Source organism: Emys orbicularis, chromosome 4 (genome assembly GCF_028017835.1).
Source record: "Emys orbicularis isolate rEmyOrb1 chromosome 4, rEmyOrb1.hap1, whole genome shotgun sequence".
In the NCBI taxonomy this organism is placed as follows: Eukaryota; Metazoa; Chordata; order Testudines; family Emydidae; genus Emys; species Emys orbicularis.
The window spans coordinates 41,836,114-41,851,283 of NC_088686.1; the positions used below are offsets into that span (position 1 = coordinate 41,836,114).

Consider the following 15,170-nt stretch of genomic DNA (forward strand, 5'->3'; position numbering starts at 1 on the left):
CACTCACAGATTGGGAAGGGAGGGTTGAAACATCGTTCAATGGCTCAAAAACCTTCCCCCAGGCCTGTTCTCAGCCCTTTCAGGAGGTAATATCTTGCTTTCTTCCTGTCCCTTTCATGTCAAGGAACCCAAAATGCTTTATCAACTTCATGCTATACACAGAAAACACTTCACCCATCACTGAAATGCTGCCACCTCTGGGATGAAACACGGCAACTGTCTAATAGTGTATAGCAACATTATACAACTGTTTAGGACAGGAAGTGAAGAGGAAAACTGTACTCAGTTTCAACCACAGAGGGGACTAGAGAAGGAGATTTAGGGAAGCAGAATATAATGACCAATTGGAATCTGGGCAGCACACCAAGGTTAACACTGTGACTCTTGCAAACTCTTTAATAACCATGATCTGCTATGACCTCGGTTGTATGGCTCTTTCAAAAGATGCTATCTGAAGCCAAGCAGAGACTCCTAAAAATTGTTAGGGATGTAAGCTAAATTCCAACAATGTTGCAACTTAAAGGCGAAAGTCCTACCAGCACCCCCACTTTAAAGAAGGTTAAAGTTCTGCCAAAATGCAGAAGAGAGAAGAGGAAGGATGCTGTGTCAGAAGGTGACCCTGTTTCCTAGGATAACATGAATTGCCATCATGGAACAAACCAACAGTCCACCTATTATCTGAGCAAGATACCCAGTGTCCTGCCTCCTACAACGAACCACAGCACAGGCTGCAGAAAAGGATGTGAACTCCCTTTAGTCAATCCATACAACTCTGCAATCCTACAGGGTAGATGGGTTGCAGGGGGGACCTTTCTGATCCCAGCAAGTGGTCATCTCTTATGCCCTGAAGCACAAGAATTGAGAGTTCTCTCTCAGATGTATCACTACAGATGCTGTTCTATTTATGTGCGTCATCCCTTTTTGGTCCTTCACGGACAATCAGTCTCAGCGATACCACGTCTAATAACATCACCATTTCTATCTCTATGCAACACCCTCAGTGTCCGACCTCAGAGATGGGTGACAATTTACCTCATTGACGTCGATGCTGTTCCTCTCCATATAGGCCCTGTCATTCACCTGCCCACCTTCCACAAACTCCATGAGAAGGACGCGCCTGGTTGACAGCTCCCAGTAGATCCTAGGGACCTGGAATGGGATGATGGAGCGTTAGGCCAAATCATGGGACAGCAACAGCAAGGGAGTCATGCACCAGTGAGGAAAAGGGGAAGGAAGAAAGGAACTTTATAGTGGAGGTGAAAAGAACCCATGTTCTCTCCCTATTTGCAAGAAGGGATGCCACCACATCCACCCACCTGGGTGCTTTTCCTTGGTTACTTTAACTGCATTTAATCCTGGTGAAAAGCACTGGAGACCACAGGCCTCTCCCCACAGCACAATGGTCTCAGCAACTCCATCTCCTGTCCACATTTAAGGCCTGACTCTCCAAGGCACTGAGCACTTGTGACATCCACTGGTGTCCGTGGGTGTTGTTAGACGCTCAGCCCTTCTCAGGGTCAGGCTTCTAACTATTACCTGTTGCATGGATCTGAGTCACATTGTCGGTTCCTCCAGGCAAGAACCCTGGTTCGTATTTGTTGTGCACTGTGCACAGAGCTCTATAAATGATAAGTAATCATCATTGGTATCTCGAAGGTGCCCTTTGGAACACCAGTGGACCCAGGCAGACAAGCCCCATGCACTTCAAGCTGTCAGCAATTGAAACGGGAGAAAAATTAAGCCTCACAAATACGGGGTTTGTCACGGAAACCCTGGGAGACCCGTAGGCATCTCATTGCAAATGTGACACTGTCACACAACCGCAAAATGTCACAGCGCTTTCTGCTCAAGCTGCAGTAAATTGGACTGAGTGAGGTACGAAGAGGTGGAGTAACTGGCCCCAGTGTTGCACAGAGACTCAGCAAAACCGGAGTCCTAAACAAGCTTGGCTCCTTTTCCATAAGCACCAGCTTGCACCTCCTACCACATTCTGTGCAGGCTGAGACTCCTGCTGTTGACAAGTGAGCCAGATTGCTAATGCTCCCACTAGACAGAGCTTCACCTCATGGCACCCTCCGTTAGCAGGGCTAAGCTAGAGCCACCTTAGCTGAGCGGATGTGCTATGCTATGGAGTGGACTCACTAATCCCACAGCAAGGGTCCATGACCCTGAGGCAAGCCTGGGAGAGGGAAGCAGTGCTGCCCACCTCGTATGAGTGAGGCCAGGGGAACCAGCCATGCCACTGTAGCTCATCACAACCCCTAAGCTGGCTGCATTTGTTTTATAACTTCAGTTCTGTGGGGCTGTGGTTAGTGACAGTGCCTTCAACCTCACCTGCTGCCCTCCAGAACTCCAGTTCTTGTTCTCCTCACAGCTCCATGAATGCCCCTCACTCCTGACCTGCAGCCTGCCTTGCTATTCCAGTCCTATGCCCACCACACCTCAATCCTGTCCCCTAGCAGCCCCTGCTATTCTAGCCCGGGTCCCTTACACCCAGCTCTTCCAGGGCCCCTCAGTCCTGCTGTGCAATGCTCCCTACAACCTTCATGTGTTAGCCGCCTGTGATTTGAGGCCATATGTCCAACATGAAAGGCAAGTGCACTTACCCAAGGTCTCCCCTAGATCCATCCCATCTGGACTTTTATTATTTTGAAACTTGTCAGGAAGTTAAAAGTCCCACAGCCACTGGACACAGACTCCAAAATTAACAGGTTCCCCAGCTCCTGCAGTTACCTGGAGCACTAGCTCCTAAACATACTGAACCCAATGGCTTTAGAGGATTTAAATTCCAAGCTGACACTCATCCCCATCTTGAGATTTACAGTGGAGGGTTAGGAGGGTTACTAAGCCCCATACAAGCATTTGGAGATGTGAGGCAAAGTCTTTGGTGATTCTTGAATTACTCAGAGATGTTTGGCTGTAATGCCAGTGCATGGAAACAATTTATCTCTGGCTTTAAAAGCTCAGCTGGGTTCATAGCAAAAAATCCACTCCCTAGCTTAGTTGTGTGTTTAGGAAAATTAATGATACAGGAGCCCAAATCTCCTGTTGCCTACGTGTTGATGAACACTTCTCAGAATCGGCAGGTCAGATGGGAGGATCCATTACTTAGCCATCTCGCAGCCATTTGTTATTGTTACCTGTGTAAGCATCCTGACAGCTCTTTAAACCACGAGGACCTGATTGGCCATCTCCATGGGGATTTACTCCATAATATCCTACTTACAACAGCGACGGACACAGCTCTCCAAGATGCATCACTTTTGATAAGCATCTCCTCAGCAGAATTGTTAGTCCTTGGCCTCCTGCCACCCCAATGTCCCACTGGGTTGTAACTGTGCTTAGGGAAAGGCAGTCACATGGTGCCACTGAGCTCCAAAAGGATCATCCCATGCCCACTGCCAGGATATGAGGAATCACAGGACAGGCAGGAGGGACGAGGGAAGCAACACCCTGCAAAACCTGATGAAAACTCACATGGTCTTGGGCATCTGTCACTTTCACCAGGAAGTGAAAGGCAAAGGGAAAGAGTTGTGTTGATGCATATGTGCTTGTGTCATGTGAGTGCATTTGTTCGTACGTCTTTGTGTGTGTGCAAATGGATTTGCATGCCAGTGTCTGAGTGTGCATATGCCTAGGTGTGTTTATATGCACATGTGGAAGCATGAGGATGGGCATTGTGCATGCAAGTTTCAGTGTGTGTATGTGGGGTGAATTTGTGCACACCCCTGAGCATTTCAGTGGGGGACCTGTGGGCGTATGCACATACTCACATGGCTGTCTATATGGTGATGAGCATGAGAGGACTATGTAGGTATGCATGTGGGCAGATGAGTGTGTTGGTTTTTGAGGAGACAGATGTGTGTGTCGCTGTAGCTGTGCATCAGTGCATAGGGTGGGCAGAGTGTATGCATAGGGGAGCTGTGTGTTTGGCTATGGATGTGCACACATGGAGAGGGGTTCTGTATGTGCACTGGGTGAGGAGGGTGTCTGTGTGCAGTGCGGGTGGATTGAGGGGGAAGTGTCCTTCCTCCCACTGCAATATGCATGGGCTCTCTCGCTCAACATACCTGCCCCACCCCCGACTTCATTAGTTACAGCCCAGCTCTTCTGTTTGAACTCCATTTCTAGCCCTTGCTTCAGAGGAAACCCAGGAAAGGTGCCATCGGATGGCCCAGCAGCTAATGGCAAATTCACAGTGCTCACGACAAGGCGAAGACCTGATGGAATCAATCTCTCTGGCCCAGGAGGAGACAATCTAACCCAGATGAGGGCAGGGCTGGATGGCTCAGAGACGATGAGTCACAGGGTACAGGGACTTTCATCCCCAAGTCCAAATTTTGAACCAGCCCAGAATGGTAGTGACAGAAAGCTGTTACCATCTGCCAGGTGTTCAGTGGCTTGCAGTATGAAAATGAGTTGGAGAGTCTCAGCTCAATTCCTAGCCAGCCTCAGCGAGAAGCCCAGCATCGAATGGGCCATGGGGACTGAACTCCCCTCACTCCACCTGGTTCCTCCAGGTCACGGATGAGGCACATTGATGGGCATGATCAGGCCATCAGTCTCCAGCACTGGTGATCCAGCACTATCACCAGCATTCAGGGCCGGCTCTGGCTTTTTTGCCGCCCCAGGCAAAAAAGCCTCCGGCCGCGCCCCCCCCCCCCCCCCCGCGGGGGGGGGGGGGGGGGGCGGAGCCCGGGGAGGGCGGCCGGAGCCCCGGGGCGAGGGTGGCGAGCCCCGGCGGGGGCAGGGCGGCGAGCCCCGGCGGGGGTCGGCTCTCCCGCCGGGGGGAGGGCGGCCGGAGCCCCGGGGCGAGGGTGGCGAGCCCCGGCGGGGGCTCCTCTCTCCCCCCGGCGGCCAGAGCGCCGGGGGCAGGGCGGCGAGAGGGCGGCGAGCCCCGGCTGGGGCAGGGCGGCGAGCCCCGGCGGGGGCTCGGCTCTCCCCCCGGCGGCCAGAGCGCCGGGGGCAAGGCGGCGAGAGGGCGGCGAGCCCCGGCTGGGGCTCGGCTCTCCCCCCGGCGGCCAGAGCGCAGGGCGGCGAGCCCCGGCTGGGGCTCGGCTCTCCCCCCGGCGGCCAGAGCGCCGCGCCGCCCCCCTCCAGGTGCCGCCCCAAGCACCAGCTTGGTTGCCTGGTGCCTGGAGCCGGCCCTGCCAGCATTACATTCACTTCAAAACAGAAGATTGTTGCTATACATCATTGTCCTCCCGCACTGAGCTGAGGTGCCATCCCTGACTCCTGCCTGTGCATGCACATAAATTAGCACACACACACACACGTGTGACATGCACGCACTCTCCTACCTTCAGGAAGTCAAAGTCCTTGAGCATGTGGGCCACCTTTTCTGCATTCCTCCCCTCATTGAGGAAGTCCAACTCCAGGGGCAAATTCTTCTTAGCTTCATCCACCAGCCACATGAACTCAAAGTCTGGGAAGATCTGCTTCACGGTCAGCAGGAGAATCTGAAATCAAGAAAGTGATGGATCAGCTGCACCACTGCTCCCGAGCTGCTCTGCAAGCAGCATTACAGGACCAGGCAGCAATGCACAGCCCCCTGCACCCGGAGCTGCGCCTGGCCTCTTTTCTCTCCAGTCAGGAGCCCCTTGCTCTTAACTGAGGCTGAATACAGCTCCCACTTTCAGTGCTCCGAACCTGGCAAGGGAGAGAACGAGTCACAGAAATGCACTCGCGTCTCTCCCACACACTAGCTGCAGGTGTATTCACTACGGAATGGCTCTCCCCTACCCACCCCTGTTGTCACAGGGCAAACTTGCTTTGTCCCACATTGCCTGAGGACCAAAAAAACCAAATCTCTCCAAATACCTTTGGGGCTAATGCACTGTCATGGTGCAACAGGGCAATGCAATTGCCTTCTCCTGGAAGACAAGGTCTGGTCTGCTGCACCCACACTAGCTGTGACCAACATGCCTGCTGAGCTGTTAAATAGTAGAAAAGCCACCCAAGGGAAGCAGTAGGAGCCCCACTGCATGGTGCATTTAAAACTAGACAAGGCAAAGCTCTGGAGGATAGGCTGTATGGTGTGATCATGCTGGCCCCTGAAGGGGTCAGACTAAGTGACCCGCAAGGTCTTTTTTGAATGTCTGATTCCTGTGATTTGATGAGTCACTGTTCAGTTTCATTTAATGGCCTTCAGCTAATGTGAAATAGGAACATCTAAAATAAGGCCTGTCACCTTTACGTTACTCCTTACGCTGCTAAGCAAGAACTTCGCTGACACAGGAAAATGCCACTGGGCAGTTCAGAAATGAAGGCCAATTTTCTTTACAGATAGAAGGCTGCAGCCCTTGCAAAAACACTCTCTACGAGGGTCAGGGCCCACCCTCAGCTGTCCTGGGGTTTTGACTTATTAACCTTTCAGACTGAAATTGGCAATGCTGCCTAAGGGATCTGGATACCCAGTTCCCATTAAAATGAATAGTTACTGGGCAGTCGGACTCCTTAGGTGACTTTGCAAATCTTAACTTAAATATTTAATGGACATTTCTGTTTACAGAAATACTTAATAAAGTACAAGACCAGAAAGAGGAAATCTAGGGGGGCAAATGATGGACAGTCCTTCCTACAGGAAATAGAGGATGGCCCAGCAAGATGGTTCTTCAAATACACGAGACTGCATTTGGTGGCATAATCCTAGTTATAAAATGTTCTAGCAAAAAATTCCTGTGTTCAGTTAAGGGACACAGTCAGCATAAAACTCAAGTAAAGCTGTGTAAATTGCTGCAGCTCCACTGATTTCAGTGGCCAGCTGACAGCAGCTGAGGCTCTGGACCCATATCTTTAAAAAAAAAAAATCATTCAGTTTGTTATTCAAGCCACCGGAGAGTCCTAAAACGGAAAGACTTTTTAAAAAGTAATTCACTTTGCATGGTTTATACCATCTGTTTTGTTCTTCACTAAGCCAGGAAAATGAAAATAGACCCGTCTGTGTGTGAATCTAGACTGTTTCACTTCCTGGCTCAACATTGTGAGTCAGGGTTTCCTGCACTGCAGTGGGAATGTTTGCAATGCACTTAGAAAGGGAACTACTATTGAAATGTAAAACAAAAATAAATTCATAAACCATTTCTGCTCCTGTTCAGCTGTGTGAAACCATTTATTCACATCCCCCTCCAACTTCTCTTATCTATATGTCAGTCCTAAACTCAGTCCACGGTGTCCTTTTAAAAATGTAATCACTGGGTTTCAGATCTTATTGAATGATTTTCTCCCATTATGTCTGGGGGCATAAATCCTCTCAAATTTACGTCACCCAAATGAAATGTAACCAGTGATCTCCATGTACGTGTGCACAAAAACTTTCCAGGGCTGCAGGATTACTGCACTGATGCTTGTGATCAGAACATTTATACGCTGTTTTCTGCTTTTTAAAATAATGATTCAAATCTATTTAATGACTTTAAAATTAACAGGGACATACTTAATAGCAATTTGTCTGGCCCTTTTCAAGAGCTGTCTAGAATACAGTCCTGGAATAAGGGCGTGTGACGTTGCACTCCATATCATTTTATGAAAATATACTAATGAGTGTGAATATAATGTAACTGGAATAGGCTTCGTGCAAAAGGTCTCTTGTAAGGTATCATTACAAAGCTTATAATCTGCTGCGTGTGGTCATCCTATTTGTATGAATGTATCATTCTTGTATCTGAAACTAGGAATATAAAATATAACTCTGAGGTCCTATTGTAGTTATGTAAAGTGTGGGCCATTAATGGTGGTTTAGAATCTTGGTGGCTCCCATCAACTAGGACAATTGACTGTAGATGGCTGTTTACTTGCAAGCCTTCCTGTGAGTCAGGCTGGGAAGAATGAAGGCTTGGGGTCTCACAGGACACCATGTCACCTGGTGCTGGAATCCATCTTAAACCTGGTGCTTTTCCATTTAGGAGGGGTGGGGACCCAACGAGACAAAAGATTCCTGCCTTGTGCCAAAGGTATATAAGGGGGTGGAACAGAACAAAGAGGGGCAGTCATGAGAAATCCCCTAGCCACACCTGAGCTAGAACAAGGACTTTACCAGGGGAAAGGATTGGGCCCAGACTAGAAAGGAGTCTAGGCTGTGAAAGATGCTTATTGGAACATCTCTGAGGGTGAGATTTACCTGTATTCAGTTTCCTACTGTATTAGGCTTAGACTTGCGTGTTTTTGTTTTATTTTGCTTGGTAATTTACTTTGTTCTGTCTGTTATTACTTGGAACTACTTAGATCCTACTTTTTATACTTAATAAAATCACTTTTATTAAATAACCCAGAACAAGTAATTATTACCCGGGGGAGCAAACAACTGTGCATATCTCTCTATCAATCAGTGTTATAGAGGGCAAACAATTTATGAGTTTACTCCGTATAAGCTATATAATGAGTAAAACGGATTCATTTGGGGCTTGGATCCCGTTGGGAGCTGGGTGTCTGCGTGCTAGAGACAGGAGCACATTCTAAGCCGTTTTCAGTTATGTCTGCAGCTTCTGGGGGACGTGGTTCAGACCTGGGTCTGTGTTTGCAGCAGGCTAGCGTGTCTGGCTCAGCAAGACAGGGTACTGAAGTCCCAAGCTGCCAGGAAAAACGGGCTCAGAGGTAGTCTCAGCACATCAGGTGGCAGTCCCAAGGGGATTTCTGTGACCCAACCCATCACAGGGTGGATGTAGGGCAGTGGTTCTCAAACTGGGGCCGCCGCTTGTGTAGAGAAAGCCCCTGGCGGGCCGAGCCGGTTTGTTTACCTGCCGGGTCCACAGGTTCAGCCGATCGCGGCTCCCACTGGCCATGGTTCGCCGCTCCAGGCCAATGGGGGCTGCGGGAAGCGGCGCGGGACAAGGGGTTTGCTGGCTGGTGCTTCCCGCAGCCCCCATTGGCCCGGAGCGGCGAACCGCGGACAGTGGGAGCCGCGATCGGCCGAACCTGCGGACCCGGCAGCTAAACAAACCGGCCCGGCCCACCAGGGGCTTTCCCTACACAAGCGGCGGCCCCAGTTTGAGAACTACTGACGTAGGGAGAGTTGAGTGGTATCTCCCTCTGGATTTATCAGGTGCTGTCCTGATTTTTAAAGAGTCAGCAATGATGCTATGAAACCTGCAAATAAAGGCAGTTAAATCGTAAATTTTCTATCTAGTTTTTCTGATTCTCTCTCATCACTCTCCGTAGGAGATCGTATCAATCAGTATTTAAACGGTCCTAAATGCGACCTCCTATCTAGTTGCAAAGTCTGTGTAATTCTTAAATGGCCAGATCCTCAGATGATGTAAATCAGCATGGCTCTAAATAGAGTCTGAAAAAACCAGTGCAAAGGCCCTGCACACACAAAGGACCCTACAATAACAACAAGCCAATGTGTGCAGGAGACCTTTCAAAAACAAGACAATGTATGCAGGGAGCATTCATGAGCAACTATACAGTAACAAGTGCATGCAGCCTAGCACTCACAAGTGACCCTACAATAACGTAAGTGCATACATAACAGATGCTTGCTGGCATCCCTACTAGGACAAACCAGAAGGTTTTGTGAACTGGAAGGAGAATAATTAATTTAAGGAAGGAAATAGATTTTTTAGTTTCAAGCTTCCCAAGGGGATTATTCTAAAAATAGAGAAGAAAGAATCATTGTAAATGTATTTATTTAAATGTCTCCTAATAGTACAACAAGCAAAAAGAAATCCAATCCAACGCTTCACAGCTACACACTGGGGAATGTGCTGGTAATAGCCTATGTTAATGGAGAGAATGTGCCGCTGGGTATATCTACACAGCCCGCTGGCCCAGGCTTCAGAGCCCGAGCCGCAACTTCAAAGCACTGTCTACACAGCTATTTTTAGAGCCCTAGTGTGAGCTCCTCTAATCCAAGTCTGTCAACCCAAGCTGGGAGACTCGCTCCCATGGGCTGTGTAGACCTACTTATGGGTCTAGACCCTGGATCCTTCACACACAATTTCCTCTTGTCCCAATCTCACACTTTGTCATCTTTCTTGTTCTTCCTCCTGCCCTGACTCTACTCAGCCTCTTCCATGTGGTCCTGGGTTTAAGCAAAGCATGCCATGATCATCCTGGTAGCCTCTATGCAACTTGCATGCAAAGTGCAGAAGAGATCTCATCGAGTGACTGATGCAATCAGAAATACAGTGCAATCAGTCACAGGGAATGATTTTTTCATTGTAAATTTTACAGCCCTGACTGCAAGGAAACCTGCAGGCTGAGCAGGTCTGACCATGCCAGGGGCACTTACCTCCTCCTCTTCTCACCTTGGCTATTGCAACTCTCTGCTCCTCAGCCTGCCCAGGTCCTGCTCTCTGGACCCCTACATGTGCAGGATGCCACTGCCCACCTTCTTACATGCACAGGAGAACACAACCTCTTCAACCCCATGATCAGACAACTCTAGTTACTCCTCATGCATTTCAAAATCCAGTCAGAAAATGCCCTCTTTGGGCCAGATCCCTAAGTTAACTGGAGTTGGGCCAGTGTAAGGATTTCAGGACTTGGCCTCGTTTCTGAAACCTCCATGGACTTACTCAGGTCTTTCTCACAGACCTCCTCGCTCTCTTCCTTTTCCCCTCCCCCTCAGCTCCCTTTCTCCCCGTCTGCCCATCCAGCACTAGACTCCAATCCCTCCATCTACACAATCTCATCCCTGACAGTGCAGCCCTCATTGATTTTGTGTTTTATTTTTGTAAGCCTCTAACCACATCATTTATCTTTGTAGAGTATTTTGGGATACAGGGCCCAGGCCACTATGCTCATACCCCCATAGAGATAAGTGCTGGTCTGCCACCTGGGTGAATCTGGCCCAGCATGTTTGCACGGAAGGTGCTCTGGCTTACCTCCATCAACAAAATGTCCTTGGAGCACTGAGCCTGAACCTTCGGGTGCTGGACTTTCACTGCCACTGTCCTCCCATCCTGCAGCACCGCCTTGTGGACCTGGGCCAGGGATGCTGCTCCCAGGGGAGTGTCCTCAAAACTCACAAAGAGCTCTTTGATCTGCCAGGAGAAGAGGAAGAGAAGTGAGCACGCTTGCAAGGATTCACAGAGCCAGTCCCATATGGAATCCTCCTAGAGACTGAAACCCTAGATCCACAGACCAGGTACAGCATGGGTAGTGGCTCTGCACATTTATCCCTTCCATTCCACCCCTGTGCCTCATCCCTGACCTGGTGGGGTCCCTCTAGAGCCCAGTCAGTACTTGACACCGTTGTGGAGACTGCCAACAAGAAAGTGGGGGCTGTGATTGTGATGCTGCCAATTGTGAGCTGGACACCTGTGTCACTAGGCACTGGACAGTGACCCAGCAGTTCCTTCACACAAGACATTGAACAGGCAGCAGGTGGCAACGACTTTCAGTCACCCCAAGCTGTTTGTGTGCAGAGTGTGGTGATTACAGTGGGCACCGGGCAGGAGTTGGATATGCTGGGTGAGGGGCCAAACTGTCTGTCCTTTTACACAGAATTCTATATTTTTATTTAACATTACACTACATGGCACATCATAAGATCCTGAATATCTTGGCAGCACATGTGCTGTGCTGCTTACATTATAGAAGGGATATCAGAAGACTATCATGTGCTTTGTTAAAGCCAGCTATGTCACCATGCATTATTAATTTGTGGCTGATGGCTAGCTTGGCTGTTGGGTTACTGAACTACTGTTTGCACTTCCATAGATCTGGGTTTCAAATATTTTTAGCTCACAGGTAGCTCTTCAAGGGGCATTTTCTCAGTCACAAAATTCAGATGATTGACAGTCTCAGGAAAGGCCCAGGACAGGATAGCAGGGCATGTGGTGGGGCAGATGAGACGTGTCTCAGCAGCACTATGCGTGAGAGGCCCAGCATTGGAATAGCCAGGTGAGCTGTGGGTCAGGAGTGAATTTGATCAAGTCTGTGTGTATAGGGAGCCCAGGTTTGGAACAGTACTGGGATGGTGTCTCAGTTTAGGACAGAGATGCATCAGCAGAGCTGGGTGCGGGATACTTGCTGAACCCCTTTTTCCACTGTGCTTGGCTCGCACTAATATGAACATTGGAGGAGCACATAATTTGGGGGGTGGGGAGTGAAAACTGAGTGCCCATACATTTTTATAACCTGCTTTTTAAAAGGTAATTAAAGATGGGAACTGCAGCAAGCTGGCAATTAAATATGAATAAAGCCCTTCTAAACAGGCCTTTGTGCAACATGTTAAACAGAAATTCTTTATGCTGATGGAGAAGGGGGGGTAAAACCACTATCCCAGGAGTGGCTTGTTCCCTGATGCAGCTGCTGAGAACAGCAACCCCCTCCCACTCCCCGTGGCATCTTCCACTAAAACTACTGGTTTCAATTGGATTCAAAGGGAGCTTCAGCCGCCTCACTGGGAAGGCACCTTTTTTTAATTTATTTTATTCCTTTTGGTCCTGGCGGCAAAACCGATTAAGTAAAACAACTGCATTTAAAAATGAGTAGTTGTGTATTTTTTAATTACAGTGGGTCCACAATTCAGACATATCAAAATTCCTCTCTCCAGATGAAAATAATCAGGTTTCTTTCTTTCTTTTCCTTTCTTACTTCCCAATAATTCACTGGATTTGGGGTTTCTGACTTCAGATTATTTTAAAGAACTAACCCCTTGTGAGGGGGACCGGATAGCTCTGGGAAGCTCAGTGGTCCAGTATCATACTTCCAGCCACACCAGACAAGATCAGTGGTCCGTCTGATTACTGAAGCAACATGGTCTAGTCGTTAAAACACAGGACGGGGTCAAGTGGCCTGAATTTGGTGTTGAGGCACATTTGGGAGGACAGTTCGTGGGATAAATTTGTACTGGCCCTGCCTGGATGGTGCCTGTCCTGTGGTTTTAGAGGCCTTTAGTCCCCTAGGCTGTCAGCCCAGCCACTTTTTCCAGAATTGAATACACTCTGAAAATAAAAATACCAGCATAGGCTCCTCCCAGCAGTAATGGCTGGTGTGAGGCACATATCCCCCGCTGAGCTTGTGGTTTCCCACTAAATACGGTGCGCAGACAGCTGCTCCCATGGAATCTCTCAGACAGAAGGGTCTCTTTTTATAAATAGCCTGAATTGCTGTGACCACCCAGCACAGGGAGATCCAGGCTAGCCACAGTGGCCAGCTGAGCTTGTCCAGGCAGAAAACCACAGACATACACACACACATGCATGCGTGCACACTCCATGCTAGGGCAGCACAGGGAAGAGCTCAGGCGTAGCAAGAGGATTGATGGCCTCTCCAGAATCTGTGGGGAGGGGAGATGTACTGGCAGCGGGGGCATCACGTGAGCAGGTGTGAGGATGAGATAAAGTGGCAGCACAATTAGCTCTGGGCCACAGGCCCCCTGCTCAACAAACTTCCCTCATTCATCATGAAAACGTCCTTTCCCAGTCCAGTGCTTTCACAGAGGGCAGCCGCTCTTGCCTCTGCTGCAGGCCACTCAGCTGTTGTATGTCCCAGAAGGTCCCAGGCAAGTGAGAGAGTGTGTGACCAGGTGCTGGCATTCCCTCTGACATCCCCCTCCCACTACAGCCAATGAGAGTCCATAGCGCTTTGCTGGCTCAGAGACAAAGCCAGTCATGCTCCCAGCACTGTCAGGTGGGGAACAGGAGGCCAGTCCCTGCTTCCTCTCTCCCTCCAGCACAGGGTCTCAGCCACTCCACAAAGGCAAAAGGGTGTGGCTGTAGCTGTGGAGGCAGCATGCTCAGTAATATCCTCAGGGGATGGCAGGAGGGAGCACCTATGTCCTGCCCCCAGTCTCTACGTCCTGCCGAAGCCAGCAGAATAGTGAGGGAAGGTCCTGGGGCACTCTATCCTGTAGGATACCTAAAGGGCTCCCAGGTTTACCTGGGACAACACCAGGTCTCATGAAGACAAGACAAGGTGGCTGATGCCATTTGTGACCCTAGCAGCAGGCGTGGAAACTGTGTAGATCGAGGTGGGAAAACAGTTTCTAAGCAGGTTTAACCTGAGAAGGGGAACCTCAGGGCCACATCGTCAAACAAGTCAGGTGCCCAACTGCATGCGTAGCTACTGCAGCCAGACAGGTGAATGGGATACCTGCACGTGCCAGGGTCTCTAATTAGCCATCTGCATGTGCCGTTACCCATTCGGCACATGCTCTCCTGGCAACTGCACGTGCCATTGCACTTAACTGGCTTGAAAATGCAGCACTGAATGTTTAATCCTTAAAAACTAGGCTTGTTTAATTTTAAACATGCAAGATCTTTTCATGATTACTACATTAGTATTCAAGACGCAGGGAGCTGCTATAAAGGCTCTTCCACTATCTAACTAGGTACTTATTAATTGCTATTTATTATTATTATTTGTATTGTGGTAATGCCTAGAGGCCCCAATTAAGACTAGAGCCCCATTGTGCTAGGTGCTGTACAAACACATAGTAAAAAACAGTCCTGATCCCAAAGAACTCATAATCAAAATAGACAGACAAGAAGCACCATTATCCCCATTTTACAGATGTGGAATAGAGGCAGAGAGAGATTAAAGGGAACATTTTCAAAAGTGTCTCAGTGATTCAGGAGCTTAAGTCCCCTTTCCAAAAGTGACCTAAGCACATAGGCATCTAACTCTCATTGAAATGAAAACAATGTCAAAGCCTCAATTTCCCAGTGCAGAGGGCCTTTGAACCTCCTGCCCCCAAGGATTTCTATGCACTCTTCTTCCTCACCGTTCATTAATTCTGTCTCACAACCCCTTTCGAAGTGGGGATTGGATATAAAGGATCACTTCTCCAAACACTGGCCTGGGACACAGCAGCTGCTTGGTAGGACAGGAAATAACGAATCCTGTCTTCACCTGAGAATGCAGCGGGAACTGAATGAAACCACAGAGCTGGGACTTGGCCAGGGCACCAGCGTGAGTAACCGAGTCATGCAAACAGGGCGACTGGAGCTTTATTGACCACTCATAGCTGGGACCAAAGAGTCGCTTCTGTTTCCAAAAAATGTGTAAATGCTTAAAAATAGGGGTTCAGAATGGACGGGAAACTAGTGGAAGGCTCTGAGAGTGCCTAACATGGGACCTGGGGAACATTTCACCCCCTTGCAGGGTTTAGGGAGCAGCAAGGACTGAGCAGCATCAGCACATAGGGGCATGAGAGCTGTGCCATTTACTAACACTCTGCCATGTTCCAGAGCCTCGTTACTTCACAGGAGCTCAAAACT

At 49.1% G+C, this 15,170-nt stretch overlaps 1 protein-coding gene across 1 annotated transcript in view; it reads right to left on the minus strand.

Annotated features, from left to right (window-relative positions):
* The window catches only part of ADCK1 (aarF domain containing kinase 1), a 117,656-nt gene that overhangs the window by 20,273 nt on the left and 82,213 nt on the right, over window positions 1–15,170 (minus strand). The window contains exons 4-6 of the mRNA XM_065404067.1: window positions 10,827–10,985; window positions 5,301–5,459; window positions 1,033–1,149 (exon numbers count right to left, since the gene is read on the minus strand). Coding sequence (XP_065260139.1) covers window positions 1,033–1,149; window positions 5,301–5,459; window positions 10,827–10,985 — 435 coding nt within the window. The remainder of the gene's footprint in view (window positions 1–1,032; window positions 1,150–5,300; window positions 5,460–10,826; window positions 10,986–15,170) is intronic.